This window comes from Haematobia irritans, chromosome 2 (genome assembly GCF_050003625.1).
Source record: "Haematobia irritans isolate KBUSLIRL chromosome 2, ASM5000362v1, whole genome shotgun sequence".
Classification (NCBI taxonomy): Eukaryota; Metazoa; Arthropoda; class Insecta; order Diptera; family Muscidae; genus Haematobia; species Haematobia irritans.
Window position 1 is genome coordinate 57035146 of NC_134398.1, and position 15284 is coordinate 57050429.

At 32.9% G+C, this 15284-nt stretch overlaps 1 protein-coding gene across 1 annotated transcript; it reads right to left on the reverse strand.

Annotated features, from left to right (window-relative positions):
• Positions 1-11819: 11819 nt before the first annotated feature.
• LOC142224576 (uncharacterized) lies at positions 11820-12371 on the reverse strand. Its single transcript, XM_075294360.1, has one exon. It carries the CDS (start codon positions 12369-12371, stop codon positions 11820-11822), a length of 552 nt encoding a protein of 183 aa, XP_075150475.1.
• Between the last annotated feature and the right edge of the window lie 2913 nt (positions 12372-15284).

Sequence of the window (15284 nt, forward strand, 5' to 3'; positions counted from 1 at the left end):
GTCACAACCTAAAATGTTTTGATTTTTATGAAAAAAAACTTTTTTCGTCGTCGAAAAAAGGACGCCACTTGAGAAAAGAAAACACAAAATCAACTTTATTTATTTGTTTTTATTTATTTATAAACTAATTCATTGTTTATTTGTATTTATAATGTCGTGCAAGCAAACTTCACATATTTTTACACACTCTAGTTTGGTTCAATTTCAACAATAAGTAATCATTCCATATTTACTTCGTGACCATCAAATGTACAAACGCAGACATCATGTAACTGCAAATAAAAATAAATTATACCATATATCAAAATGCAGAACAAAAACCATGTACATTCTTTTAAATTACGCTTTCCTTTTTTGTATTCACATAAAACCACGTGCCATTTCTGAATAAATAAATTAACACAAAACACAATAATTCCGTATTCTCCGTCCATTCCAAGAAACAATCAACACACGACTGACGCGCAAAATGAAAATCGTGTGTACCTGCTCAATGTTTTTATAAAATTCTTGTCGCTGCAAAAAAATTAAAAAATTAAATGGTCACGAAAACAATGTACATGGTCTTTATGGCCATGTAATGGTTGTAGACATGTCTATACGTAAACTATAAAAATATTTTTTTCTCTGCAAAAAAGTAAAAAAATTGAATGGTCAGATACATGATTTTCCTGACCATATAATGGTCTCAAATTCTATCATTTAAATAATAGAACATGTTTGCGGCATTTGAGAACCATTTAAATGCTTATTGCCAACATATATTTTTCTCCGCTCGAAAATTATTTTTACAAAGACAAAATACATGGTTTTCGCGACAATTACATACTCTAAATAAGCATTAAATGGATGCGGCAACCATGTCTAAACATGTTTTTTCTGTGCGTGTAGGCTTTCTGTACCGTTTTATTTTAGTTTGATAACTACTTTAAAACCAATTTTTTTTATCTCTTGCCATTCACGCGCATTCAAAAACTCAAATTTTTGACGCCATTTTCATTGCAATCAAACAAGTAAAATTAGTGGTCACATCACTGTTGTAGTGTGTGAAGCTGACACCACATCACAAAATAGGAAGCCATTGACATTGTTGCGAAGTAAAAACTTTCTGATATCACTCTGTTTGCCAGACATACACTTCTGACGGCTGCACAAGTATTCACCAACTCTTCATCCTGTTGGTGGGTCAGGCACGGCGAAGAGGAATTAAGCTATGGCAAATTGCTTAACTAAAAACTAATATCAAGAGTACAATAGTGCAAATGACACATTTGTGGTTGAGTCAATGTGACGGATGGTTTTGTATGGAATAGTAACGGCAACAAAACAAAAACACAGAGTCACATACAAATGCATTTTGACGTCGGTAGGAAATTAAACGGTTGTGGTTAAATTTGCAGAAAAAAATCGAATGAACTTTGAATAAAATGAAAAAGCAATTTGTATTTTGTAAAGGATATTATTATTTACAAAATTATAATAAAATTTAACATTAAAATTAATATTGTCCAATAGATAGTGGTGATCCCCCTTTGGTTTGACGGCTACACTGAAATAAGAGATTTCTCTTCTTAGGAACTAAATTTTAGGTAAACAACACAGAAAAAAAAATCTGATTCAATGAAGAAATTATATGGATCCAATTAATTTTTTAATTGAAATTGCTTACGAAAATGATAGTATAAGCCACAGAATTGATCGGAATTTACAGATATTCTTGATAAAAATTTTTTTTTATTGGTTCAATTTGAATTTTAATTGCTTGTATTTTATTAGAAATTTGTGTTAATAATTATTTTACTTTAGAATGAAATAACATTTTTTGTACTTTTCATACGATGTATATTTTTATGAGTTATCCGATTATAATTATAATTTGTTTTGAGCCAAAATTTAATGATTTTAATGTGTATATAGAAACTAAATATTTCCAAACAAAATTTTCAATTATGTTTTTATTTGGAAATATTTTCTAATTTAATTAAAAAATAAAGTAAAGATTTTTTATAATAGTCTTAACTTTTTAATTTAATTTTTCAATTTGATTAAAATAGTTAACTTATCAGTTAATTTTTAAATTGATTTTTTAACTTTAATCAATTTTTTAAATGGAGATATTTTGGAGACTTTTTTCCTGTGAAAGTTTTCTTCGTACGTTACATTATTTATCATAAAGTCTGGCAAAGGGGAGTTTCTATTGTCTAGTATTTTGTTCTGGGTGAAAGTTGACGTCAGTCCACATAGTTTTAGTTTTATATTCTCAGTCGATTAAGCCAACTGTCTATTTTTATACCCACCACCATAGAACGCTTATGGGGGCATATTAAGTTTGTCATTCCGTTTGTAACACAACGAAATATCGATTTCCGACTATATACCTAAAGTATATATATTCTTGATAAGGGAGAAACTCTAAGACGTTATAGCGATGCCCGTCTGTCTGTCTGGATGTCTGTTGTAATCACGATACAGCATTCACTAATAAAGCGATCTTACCTAAATTTTGCACGAGCTCATTTTTGTGGTCCAAGCAGGTCAAGTTCGAAGATGGGCTATATCGGTCCTGGTTTTGATATAATCCCCGTATAAACCGACCTCCACATTTGGGGTCTTGGTCTTATAGAAACCGTAGTTTTTATTCACTTTGCTTGAAATTGAAAATCTAGAGGTATTTTAGGACCATAAAAAAGTGTGCCGAAAATGGTGCGTATCGGTCCATGTTTTGATATAGCCCTTATATATACCGATCTCCCGATTTTACTTCTTGGGCTTCTGGAATCCGTATTTTTTAACCAAGTTGCTTGAAATTCGAAATCTACAGGTATTTTAAGGCCTTTAAGAGGTATACCGAAAATGGTGTGTATCGATCTATGTTTAGATATAGCCCTCATATATACCGATCTCCTGATTTTACCATAGTTTTTTATACGATTTGCCTGAAATTGTAAATATACTGGTATTATAGACCCACAAAAACGTTTATGGGATTTGTAGACCGATTTCACTTTTTGACGTTTATGGGATTTATAGACCGATTTCCCTTCTTGAGGGTATAGAAGGCGCACTAATCGTGAAAATTGCTGGAAACTGAATGTAAAATTTCAGATATTACTTCTCGTACTCATTTAATAAGAGGGTAAAAATCTACAGATATTATACTTCGTATAAAAACATTATTTCATCATTTACTTGCACACTTACAAGATATGTTTATGATACCTCTAAAACTCAAACAAAAACGGTTCTTATAAATCCAGAATCTGATCTAGTCTTCATAGGTGAAATCTTTAAATTTATCTTCGGGAAGCGTACTGGTTGAACTGATGTGCTTGGTAGAATATCTGCCATCGAACCCCCAGAAATCTTCCAACGAAACTATAATATTTGATTCATGGTGGTGTGCATTTAAGATTCGGCTCGGCCGAACTTACTGCTATATATGTATCATGTACTTTTGTATGTAAAGTACAGCTCATCGCTTAAGCCCAATATAGCCAAAGTTTGGTATTGGTTGACTTCCAATTATCCACAAAGAGTACATTCGATATTGCCTAAATCGGTTCAGATTTAAATACATAGTTTCGGCCGAACACCAAAAAATTTTTCAATGATAATCCCTCTCAGTAATGCTGGTGACATTTCTGAGAGTTTCAAAGCTTCTCTAATTGGTTTCGCCACAATGTGGAACGTCGTGCGGACTTGGCTATAAAAAGGAGGCCTTTGTCATTGAGCTAAACATAGAATCGGGCAGCACTCAGTGCTAAGAGAGAAGTTCACCACTGTGGTATCACAATAGACTAAAGGGTGATACGGTCAAAATTTGGTCAAGGGAAAACGCGTGTAAATCGGCGAAATCGTTTATTTAAAAAATCAAATTAAATTTCTTTTTCAAGTTCAATTAGCATAAAATTCAGGAAAAATATTCAGTTAGGCTTTCGCTTTTCCAAATCCGAATTGCCGGGCCTCACGCTTGACACCTGCCATTAGATTTTGTACAGCCACCTTGTCCACCTTCTTCGCCGCAGAAAGCCAGTTTGCCTTGAACTGCTGCTCGTCCTTAGCAGTTTTTTTGGTCTTCTTTAGGTTCCGCTTGACAATAGCCCAGTATTTCTCAATTGGGCGGAGCTCTGGCGTGTTGGGAGGGTTCTTGTCCTTGGGAACCACCTGCACGTTGTTGGCGGCGTACCACTCCATGGCCTTTTTACCGTAATGACAAGATGCCAAATCCGGCCAAAACAGTACGGAACAACCGTGTTTCTTCAGGAAAGGCAGCAGACGTTTATTCAAACACTCTTTCACGTAAATTTCTTGGTTGACAGTCCCGGAATCTATGAAAATGCTGCTTTTCAAGCCACAGGTACAGATGGCTTGCCAAACTAGATATTTCTTTGCGAACTTTGACAGTTTTATGTGCTTGAAAATATCTGCTACCTTTCCCCTTCCTTTTGCCGTATAAAACTCCTGTCCCGGAAGCTGCTTGTAGTCGGCTTTGACGTAGGTCGTCGTCCATTACCACGCAGTCAATCTTCGTCAGTATCGTCGTGTACAGCCTCCGGGATCGCGCTTTGGCCGTCGTATTTTGTTTATCATCATGGAGTCACTACCTTCATGTAAGTCGATAGTCCGGCTCGTGTTTTGGCTCGATGCACGGTTGTAGACGATACACCCAGCTTATTTGCGGCATCTCGGAGAGAGAGGTTAGGGTTTCGCTTGAAACTACCGGCAACTCTCTTTGTCGTCTCAGCGGCTTCCAGTTTTCGATTTCCCCCCGATCCAGACTTCCTGGCTGTCGTCAAGCGTTCCCCAAACACTTTAATTACATTTTTAACGGTTGATTTGGCAACTTTTAGCGATTTTGCCAGCTTTGCGTGCGAGTAGCTCGGATTTTCGCGATGCGCGAGCAAAATTTTGATACACTTCTTGCTTGGACGGCATTTTGACAACTGAAGAGTGAATTCCAAAATCAAAATAGGAGCAACATTCTACACACACACCTTCAAAATGAGGGGTGTTCAGGTTTTTTAAATGCAAAATTGAAAGGAATACGTCAAGTTTATATTGACCAAATTTTGACCGTATCACCCTTTAACTAGTCTAGGTTATCCTGAAATATCGGACTGCCTTTATACCTAACCTATAGTCAAATAGTTCATTGATCGATTGAAAACCGAATGGAATTTAAGTAAATATTTGTTAAGTTACAAAAATACACACAAAAAAATAACTACAAATAAATATTAACAACTTTATTTGTATGTAGAATCTGCTTATGCTCAACAAATTTGTCTATTGAACATGAGGCATTTGTTGTTGAAATGTGTTTGTAGATGCTTCGCAGAGGAAATAATGGAAATATTCTGAATTTTCAACAAATTGCTTTGTTGCGAAAATAGTTGACTGCTATCGATATGTAAACAAAAATACAAGACTGGTTACGCACACATCGCTGAGAATATGTACGAAAGCTATATTTATATATTTTATATATTATTTGTATATTTTTCAATATGGTAGTTTCTTAAATGTGTTTTTGTATGAGATAAATAATAAAACCATATTAATATCGGGATTAGAGTTATTACAATTCTAATTAACTAGAATATATAGCACTGGGAAAAAAGTTGTCAAAATGCTTGCTAGACCCGGGACTACTCAAATTTAAAATTGTCAAACATTTACAAAACTGAGTATAGGATTTTCGACACAAAAATGTTACATGTTCCCCGTCCAAAAATAACATTTTGGTCATATTCCTTCTCTGTGTGTACTTAACAAAATATCTCCAAAATTGTTCCGGCAATTTTGCAATTTTGGTGCAATTCATAGCAAAATTCTGTCAATTTTAATTTCAATTTAATTTTTTATCAATACACCAATAAATTTGTTACAGGTCATTGATAAACTCCAACAAACCACAATCAATTTTTTTCGTTCAAATTCAAAAATATTTGTTGAGGATTAAACGTAACGTTCAACAACAAATATTTTGTACTGTTGGATGCTCAACAAATTACTTACAAATTATGTTATTGAGAACACAAATTATTTGTTGCCTTCTGATGGTGACGATTGCTAACAACTTTTTTGTAATAATGGTTATTAAAAGTAAAAATTAGTTTGTTGCAGGAAAATTAACAAATTTTGTTATTGGTTTTCCAACAAAAGTTATTGGTTCTCAAACTTATTTTTATCTGTGTATGAAGCGTTTTAAAATTTGAGTTTGGCCGAAATTGGAGTGGACCACAATTTTTACGACTCCAGCAAAATCTTTACACTCCGACTCTACAACCCTTGTCTATTCAGTTTATATCAGTTCGTTATTATGTGGTCCTAATGAAGCATCCTACCAATTTCAGTTTTTGATTATTTTTATTTGCCTGCAATTCCCCTGATGTCGTTTAACCACATTGTCGGTTCTCGTCAGATAATATGTGAATTTTATTTCGACTCACAAACATACGTATCTTCAATTTCAAACATTTTCGCTCTTTAAAAGTTGAAGATGTTGTATGGTATAAATAATGAATAAATGCTTTCGCATATAAAATATTAGTAATGTTGGAATTCAAATATATTACAGCAACTTAAAATATTCGTCTTGCCAAAAAATAAATTTAATCGTGAACATTTTTATGCGATAATATATTACAACTTTCGAAGTTTATTAACACAACAGCAGTGTATCGATTAACTTAATTCAATTTTTGGTGATGAAGCTCCGTCAAAGACCAGTGTTTATGGTATGGTGAATATAACCGTAGTTCTCTCCAAGACGAATTTCGTGAAGTTCGTCCAAAATCAGTTGTTGTTCCGGAAACCATTGATGCTGTGTGCTATTTAAAGGTAGACGGAAATTGACTGTTTAACAGCTGAAGAAGCGGTTGATGCCTTCAGAATGCATATTTTGGAGATCAGAGTGGTAAAAGTGCTTCGACAATTGGTTAAAATGCATGCAAAAGTTATAAATCTTAATGGGGAGATTTTTGTAAAACAATAAAGTTTTATTATTATACCCCATTCTATAAAATAATCAGTAAACATAAAATTAAATTCTAGAACTGTTTTCCGTGGTCTTTTTTACAAATCTCATAAAAAGTTCATAGTCGCCAATAACAAAATGCTAAAATATATGTCTGAATATATAAAACTTTCCCAGCTATGTTTTCTAAACCTTCTTAACTTATCTGATAATTTAAATCTCTATCTTCTTTATCTGTAACCGTTAAAACGGATATTAACACTTTTACTATTTTACCTCTTTCAGGGCATTTATCTTTTCGATTTCACATCTTTTGTATAATCTCTGAAAGTTTATGAGTACTGCCTGAATACATACTTAGTATGTAGTGGGTGCGCGTGTGTGTGTGAAGAAAAGTGGAATAGAAAGTACTCCCATTTAGAGTACCTGACAACCGCCATACAATGTGAGAAAATAATCTAAAAATTATGTTTCTATTACATTGTTGACATTTTGATAATAGAAACCAGACATTGAAAGTTAAGTAACTTCTAGAGCTACTTTAGCTATTTCAACTTCACTTCCGTCTCCGGTTGCCACTTAAACTTAAAGAAAACTACATTGTTATTTTCATAATGCGCAGACATTAACACATACTCCGAAACACTACTCATGTTCATAAAATAAAAGATAAAATGGTGGAGTGGATAAGAGGCCAACTAATGTGAATATGAAAATATGAAAAATACTTTACTCTGGTATAAAAATCAATATACGCAGAACAGAATAATAATAGTAATCTTAATGCATTTGTCAAGTTTTAATTTAATAAAATATATATATTTTTTATTTTTCTCTACTTATGTCACTTGGCTTTTGATGTAACATTCACGGTCTATGTAATGACAATATCTGAGGCGTTGAAGAAAATTGCCTTTAGTAAGCTATCTAGTTTTTGTTTGTACTGCAGATGCCCATAAAACATTTTCTTTATAATTCTCTTTCATGTTTTTTTCCTTCATTTTCTAACTCCTTTCGGGCTACGAAGTTTTCTTTGCCTCTGACACTAAATCAAATAAGAGACTACTATCATTGTGGTGTCTTCGTTTACCAATAGGACCGTAAGAAAGACAAATAGTTTCACACCATAGGACTATCGTTAGATTCCATTTTTCTATTGTTGTTTAAGTTGTTGAATCTTATTAATAAATTTTTGGTTTAAATTTTTTGGACCAAATTTAATAATTACATACGACCGGTGTTCATGAGTGTTTTATATCAAACGAGGGTAAAATGTTTTACACGTAACGAATAAGGCATATATTCATAAAAGTTAACGTAAACTTTAAACTATTAACGTAAACTTTAAACTATTAACTATTACCATACAAATTCATTCGATAAACTGTCAGTAAATTATTATGAATATGGCTATAAAATTTAAATTTTTTAACTGATTGCAATTTTCAACTTCAATTAAATTTTAAAATTGAAATAATTTTGTCATATTTTTTCTGAGTAGGAAAATTTTTAGTTCCACAAAATGCCATCGATTCCATATTTTCCAGCCACCTTTATGAAAAGTTTGATTCCGAATACGGATGTGCAGAGTGCTTTAATTAATAATCGGGTTTGTATGTCGAAAACTATATTTATAAGAATAAAAGTGTGGTTGACATGTAATGCAACAAATTACCTGCCAAAATTAAAGAAAATTTTACAAAAAAAAACTACCAAACAAAAAAATCTTTTTTGCAAAAATATTTTCTAGAGAAAATGTTGACAAAAATTTTTAGAGGAATAAAATTTTGAAAAAATTTTCTAGAGAAATTTTGTCATGATTTTATTTCTGTAGAAAATTTTGTCAATAGGAGATAAATCTATAATAAATTTTGTCAAAATTTTATTTATTATACCCTCCACCATAGGATGGGGGTATAATAACTATGTCATTCCGTTTGTAACACATCTAAATATTGCTCTAAGACCCCATAAAGTATATATATTCTGGGTCGTGGTGAAATTCTGAGTCGATCTGAGAATGTCCGTCCGTCTGTTGAAATCACGCTAACTTCCGAACGAAACAAACAATCGACTTGACACTTGTGTTGGATGATGTAGGTCGGATGGTATTGCAAATGGGCCATATCGGTCCACTTTTACGTATAGCCGCCATATAAATGGACCCCCAAATTTGACTTGCAGACCCTGTAAGAGAAGCAAATTTCATCCGATCCGGCTGAAATTTGGTACATGGTGTTTGTATATAGTCTCTAACAACTATGCAAAAATTGGTCCACGTCGGTCCATACTTATATATAGCCCCCATATAAACCGATCCCCCGATTTGGCTTTCGGAGCCTCTAAGAGAAGCAAATTTCATCCGATTCGGCTGAAATTTGGTACATGGTGTTGGTATTGGTCCACATCGGTTCATAATTATATATAGCCCCCATATAAACCGATCCCTAGATTTCACCTCCGGAGCCTCTTGGAAGAGCAATTGAAATTTGGTACGTGGTGTTAGTATATGGTATCCAACAACCATGCAGGAATTGGTTCATATCAGTCCATAATTATATATCCTCAGATTTGACCTCCGGTGGATAAGCAAAATTCATCCGATCTGATTGAAATTTAGTGCGTGGTGTTAGTATAGCTCTCTAACAACCATACAGGTATTGGTCCATATCAGTCCATAATTATATATAGCCCCCATATCGATCCCGAGATTTGGTTTTGGAGCCTCTTGGAGAAGCAAATTTCATCCGAGTCAGTTGCAATTTGGTACATTGTTCTAGTATATGGCCGTTAACAACCATGCCTAACTAGGTCCATATCGGTCTATATTTATATATAGCCCTTAGATAAATCGATCTCAATCACACATAAATTGGTCCATATAAAGTTCATAATTAGACTCCATATAAGCGACCCCCATATTTCAATTCTGGCTCTCCACGTACCGCGCAAAAGTCCATATCGATTCGTAATTATCGATATATACAACGTATGGACTAACTCACAATTTAGAAAACGATGTTTAGAAATGTAAAGTCACCTTGCCATCGGTAAGTATTAGCACAACGCAAGTAATTCGATTGTGGATGACAGTCTTTCGCAGAAGTTTCTACGCAATCCATGGTGGAGGGTACATAAGATTCGGCCTGGCCGAACTTACGGCCGTATATACTTGTTTTTTATTTGTATTTATATTTTCTCGCACAACAAGAACATATAATTCTTATAATTACAGTACGAGGATAAACTCCGTAATGGTTGCAAGAAAAAGTAATATCTTAAAGTTAACAATGGAATATTATTAATTAATTGGAAGAAATTATGAAATAAGAAAAAAGAAGTAATTTAAGAGTACAATATATAAACAAACATATAAATAAATTAATTAATGTCTACTCAATTTTGAAGCAATAAAACGAAGAAGAAAAAATAAACAAAAATAATGAAAAAACTAACACTTGCATCGTGAATTTTAACAAATTTTAATTATTTTCAAACAAACAAATTAACGCGTTACTGGTGGTTTGCAGTTCATGTGGATGAGAGTTCCAGAGACGCACGACAAATATTAAAAATTGCCATTCAGAAACTAGGCTTCGATGTGGAAAAGGTATTAATTTCTTTCCCCTGTTGGATCTTGTTAACTGGAGTTTCTGGAATAAGTATGGTGGTGTTTGTTTTTATATTATCTTGTGCAAAAAAGTTAGAGATTTCAGGAGCATAAAATCTTGGGTGAAACACCATATAAGGATTTCGAATACTGAGATATCGATTCATGACGTTTCAATCCATAAACATAACGGGTCACATTGTTGAAAAATGAGTGCAATTTACGTTTACTGGCCGAATCACAGTTCGCAAACAATTCGGAACCATATAGTACTCCAGGAATTTTGTAGGTCTTCGCCAGGAGTAATCTAATCCGCTGAGGAGTAAATGATTGAGTAGCCCAAAAAGAGCGTAACTTCGAATAACGCTGGTCAATAGCTACGTTTATTTGATTCGTCCAAGTCAAATTGCTATTAAGAATCAAACCTAAGTTTTTAGCATGAGGTACAATAACTTATTTTTCGTCATTTATGTTATTACAATATCCACATCACAAGAAAAACTAGACATCCTTTTCGTAATAATTAAACATTTTGGGCATAACCCATTTGTCTTCGGTCATCTAAATATCCTCGAAAGATCCTGGTTCAGTAATCTAATACTATGACGAAGTTATTATGCTCTACAGTGTCAAAAGCTTTGGAATGGTCAAGAAGAACCAGAAAGCTAACTTCGCCATTCTCTAGACTACATCGAATATTTTCCGTGACTTCCACCAAAGCACTGATACAACTATAGTTCGAACGGAAAGCTGATTGCTTCTCAAACAATAAATTATTCTCATGTATGTAAGTGTTCATTTGTCTGTGTATTATCTTCTCAACAACCTTTGAAAAATAGCAGAGAATAGCTATGTGACGGTATTCCTTTGAGTTCTTAGGTAGTGGTATAATTTTGGAGTGTTTCCATACGTTAGGAAAAGTGCTTGCCATGAGAATATTGTTAAAAATGTAAGTGATATGCCGTAGGATGAAGGGTAATACCATTTTTATAAACCTGGGATCAATCCCGTCGAAACCAACAGCATTAGATCTTTCCATAGAAATTGCATATAGGACATCATTCAGATCTATACCAGTAAACCCAAAACCATTGACGTGACCAACTGCAAGATCTAAGTCAAAATTTAAAAAATCCAGCTCAATTGGGTTTGAAGGAATGTTGGTAAAGTTCCTATTAAGATCATCAGCATCTACCAATATCTCGAATAATCCTCCAAGTCCTTTTAGAATCAATGGCAGAAGACAATCTCTGGTCTAGTCTTAGCTGACCTAATCATTCTATTAACCAGGTCCCTACACGAGCGATACTCATTACGTAGGTTCGAGGTTCTGAAACGTTTCCACCTTCGAAAAGCCATGTTCCTGCGTTCAATTGCATCATGAATTTCATGAGAAAACCATGGTTTATCCTTATGAAGAATTCTTTTAGTTACCATGGGAACAAAAACATCCTGTAAGGCACAGATATGATCCTGCAAAAAATCAACTTGGTTCTCAACGGATACGATATTATATATCTGTTTCCAGTTAACAGTGGCGCAGGAAAGTAGCAAAAGGTCCAAATCTATGTTATTAAAGTTCCTATATGAGTCCTTAATAATCGCAAACTTGTAGCTCATAAATATCAAATCATGATTCGAGAAACATGAAGCGGACAATTGGTCATACAAAACAACGTCGGACAGATCAGTAACAAAAAACAAATCAAGAAGAGTGCTACTAGTACCAGCGAAGTATGTGGGTATAGTAGAATTTGTAGCGGAGAGGCCGATTGCGGACATCTGTGAGGTCAAACGGGTGTCCAAAAATGTATTAGAATTGAAATCGCCAGCAATTATAACATCCGTGCAAGTAATGCTAAGAGGTGCAATATCATTAAAGAAATATTTCTATAGAAGATTTTGTCAACATTTTATTTCTATAGAAAATGTTGTCAACTTTTTATTCGTATAGAAAATTTTATTTCGACACGCAAAGAAAAAAAACGTATCGAAAACGTTTTTCTTTTATTAGAGTTTTTTGAATTCCTTAGAAAATTTTAAACTTTTATCACCAAAAAATTCGTTTTTAGAAAATTTTTATTTTTACAAAAAAAAAAAAAAATATTTTTGAGCCAACAACTCAGCCCATTTCGTTTATATCAAGCACTGTTCTTTTCTGACTTTAAGTCTTTAATAAGACATATTTTATAGTTCATAGTAAAAATTTAAGTAGTAAGTAGTATGTAAGGTTGAACTTTTTTTGGGAATCTTCCGAACATATCTGGAATATATGTAAAAAAAAAATTTTTGGTGTTCGGTCGAAGCAGGGATCGAACCCACGACACCAACCAAATGTATGTTTCTGTTAAATAAAGTTTGTTAAATCGGCTCGTGGGCGCCGCAAGCTATGTTATATAAATATAACTTATATGGATAATTGTCTATTGATGACAATAACAGCTGCATAGCTCAGTACATAGAGTGTTGTCTTACAAATTGTATGATCCGCGATTCGATTCTCCGTCCAGGCGAAAGGTAAAATTTATAAAATCGAATAATTTATTCTACATTGTTTGTATTACAGAAAAAGGTGCTAAGAACTAAAAAACCTCGTGGAATTGAGAAAGATGTGAAGGAAAATGCAATTAGACAGAAAATATTGTTTTTTAAGTTAGTCTTTATGAAATTGTTTTTACATCCTGGGAAAGAATAAACGTTTATCACAAAAAGTATATACTTTTCTTCCAAATAACCTTCCTTAAAGCAATTGAGAAACGAAGTTTGTTTGTCTAAAATTTCGTTTGGGAGGAAAGAATTATTTTTTTCCGTGTATAGAAAGTTTTTCAAAATTTTGTTAAATTTTTACTTCTATAGAAAATTTTATAAAAATATTATTTCTATAGAAAATTTATGAATACCTCTTACTTGGAAAGGAATATTTTGCAAAATCTACCAAAACGTCAAGAATTCTACCAATCTAGATTCGTGTTATAAAACTGTTTACGTTTTTCTGTGTTGGCACAAGTACTCGTATTTGTTATTGGGTATCGGATCGGATGGTATTGTAAATGGGCTATATTGAGCTACTTTTAGGTATAGCCGCCATACACCGAAAGAATTCTCTTTGTTAATTTTACGAAGAATTCTTCATTAACTTTTCTTCGTGAATTCTTCTTTAAAACAACGAAATTTTCATTCGTTTTCTTTAATATTACGAAAAACATTTTACGAATATACGAAACGTATATGAAATATTCTACATTAACTTTTCTTCGTAAAAAGTTCTTACTTTTAACGAAACTTTCTTCAAATTTCATGACTTTTGTGAAGTTTTTACGATTTTATGCATATTTTACGAAACATTCTGCGATAAAATTTCTTAATAAAAAGTACGAAACATTTTCTGTGAGATAACGAAGAAGTTTCATTGAAGTTGTAAAATTTTAGTTCGCGACATAAAATTGTCTATGATAATGTGCTTGAGTGTATCCATTTATTTAATTTTTTAACCTTCCGCACGGACGAAAAATACTGTTTTTCATATGTTTGGGTATAAACATTATATGTTTGGAACTCAAATTTTTAAACACAATATTTTTGAGTGAAAACATATAATGTTCATAAACTAGCATAATATGTTTGGGACATATATGTTAATATGTTAGAACATATTATGTTTGGGACATAAAATGTTTGTAAATATAATATGCTTGGATTCAAACATATATTAATTAAGAAATAGCCCATTAACATATATGTGTTTACAAAGATTGACAAAGTGTATGCTGGAAGTAAAATAATGAAAGTAACCAATTGACGCATTACAAATATATATATACACAAAGAAAATTTCATTAAATATAGGAAAAATACTACGTGTGAATATAAACAAGTATAAATTTACATATTATGAGTAAACATATATATGTTGTGATATAAGACTTCGCCAAAAATTGTATATGCTTAAGTAAAATATTAAAATGAGTATTCGGAGAGAAAATTCATTCGGAACCAAGATAAAATATATTTGAAACCAGTAAGGAAAGTCTAAAGTCGGGCGGGGCCGACTATATTATACCCTGCACCACTTTGTAGATCTAAATTTTCGATACCATATCACATCCGTCAAATGTGTTGGGGGCGATATATAAAGGTTTGTCCCAAATACATACATTTAAATATCACTCGATCTGGACAGAATTTGATAGACTCTACAAAATCTATAGACTTAAAATTTAAGTCGGCTAATGCACTAGGGTGGAACACAATGTTAGTAAAAAAATATGGGAAACATATAAATCTGAAGCAATTTTAAGGAAATTTCGCAAAAGTTTATTTATGATTTATCGCTCGATATATATGTATACGAAGTTTAAGAAAATTAGGGTCATTTTTTCAATTATTCGACTAAGCAGTGGCGATTTTACAAGGAAAATGTTGGTATTTTGACAATTTTTGTCGAAATCAGAAAAACATATATATGGGAGCTATATCTAAATCTGAACCGATTTCAACCAAATTTGGCACGCATAGCAACAATGCTAATTCTACTCCCTGTGCAAAATTTCAACTAAATCGGAGCAAAAAATTTGCTCTCTGTGGTCATATGAGTGTAAATCGGGCGAAAGCTATATATGGGAGCTATATCTAAATCTGAACCGAGTCCAATCAAATTTGGCACGAATAGCAACAATGCTAATTCTACTCCCTGTG

What these genes read in the sequence shown, in the direction of transcription:
- LOC142224576 (XM_075294360.1), bottom strand. Translation starts at nt 12,371, where the DNA reads ATGTCCGCAATCGGCCTCTCCGCTACAAATTCTACTATACCCACATAC.